Genomic DNA, 686 nt, shown 5'->3' with positions numbered 1-686 from the left:
CCCCGGAGACAAGGCCTCTGATCTTGACCCCTCCCCTCCCCCATGACTCGTTTTAGGAGACTCCGGCATACAGAACGCACTGCACTGGAAAGCAGACAGGGATCACGCCTTCCTCCAAGGCTTCTCTTTGAACAACAATTCCCTCCTGATCCCCACCAGCGGCCTCTACTTTGTCTACTCCCAGGTGGTTTTCTCTGGGTCAAGTTGCTTCAGTGAGGCCTGTAGTCTTCTCTACCTGACCCACGAAGTCCAGCTGCTCTCCTCCACATATCCCCAGCCCATGCCTCTCCTCAGTGCACACAGGTCTGTGCACCCAGGGATACGGGAGCGGTGGATGTGCTCCATGTACCAGGGGGCTGTGTTCCTGCTCAACAAGGGAGACCAGCTGTTCACCCACACAGACGGAATCTTTCATCTATACATCCGCTCCAGCAATGTATTCTTTGGAGCTTTTGCTCTGTAGTACTTGGAAACATCCAGGGAGGAAAAAGAAGTTGATTTTCAGGCCTTCTAACCATTTGGCCCCACACACCACCTCTCCTTTGCCCATCCCCACAATCTCACACCTTCCCCCACTCAAGTTGCCTGGAGCTTTCGAAGAAGGAATTCCAGGCACTCCAGGGGACCACACCAGATGCTCACCTGAGGATGTCAAGCCTGCCTAGAAAGTTCCTGCAGAGAGCTGT

The 686-nt window shown here is 54.1% G+C and overlaps 1 protein-coding gene across 1 annotated transcript; it reads left to right on the top strand.

Annotated features, from left to right (window-relative positions):
- Positions 1-56: 56 nt before the first annotated feature.
- On the top strand, positions 57-463 carry LOC108490383 (lymphotoxin-alpha-like; the record flags this gene model as incomplete). The annotated part of the gene is made up of 1 exon (XM_017796446.1): positions 57-463. A coding segment is annotated over one exon (407 nt), but the record flags the coding sequence as incomplete, so codon positions are not given.
- Positions 464-686: the final 223 nt, after the last annotated feature.

This window comes from Nannospalax galili, unplaced genomic scaffold, assembly GCF_000622305.1.
Source record: "Nannospalax galili isolate Female #2095 unplaced genomic scaffold, S.galili_v1.0 C47979328, whole genome shotgun sequence".
NCBI classification, from domain to species: domain Eukaryota; kingdom Metazoa; phylum Chordata; class Mammalia; order Rodentia; family Spalacidae; genus Nannospalax; species Nannospalax galili.
The sequence above is the reverse complement of the archived record's forward strand: the minus strand, read 5'-3'. Positions and strand labels throughout refer to the sequence as shown.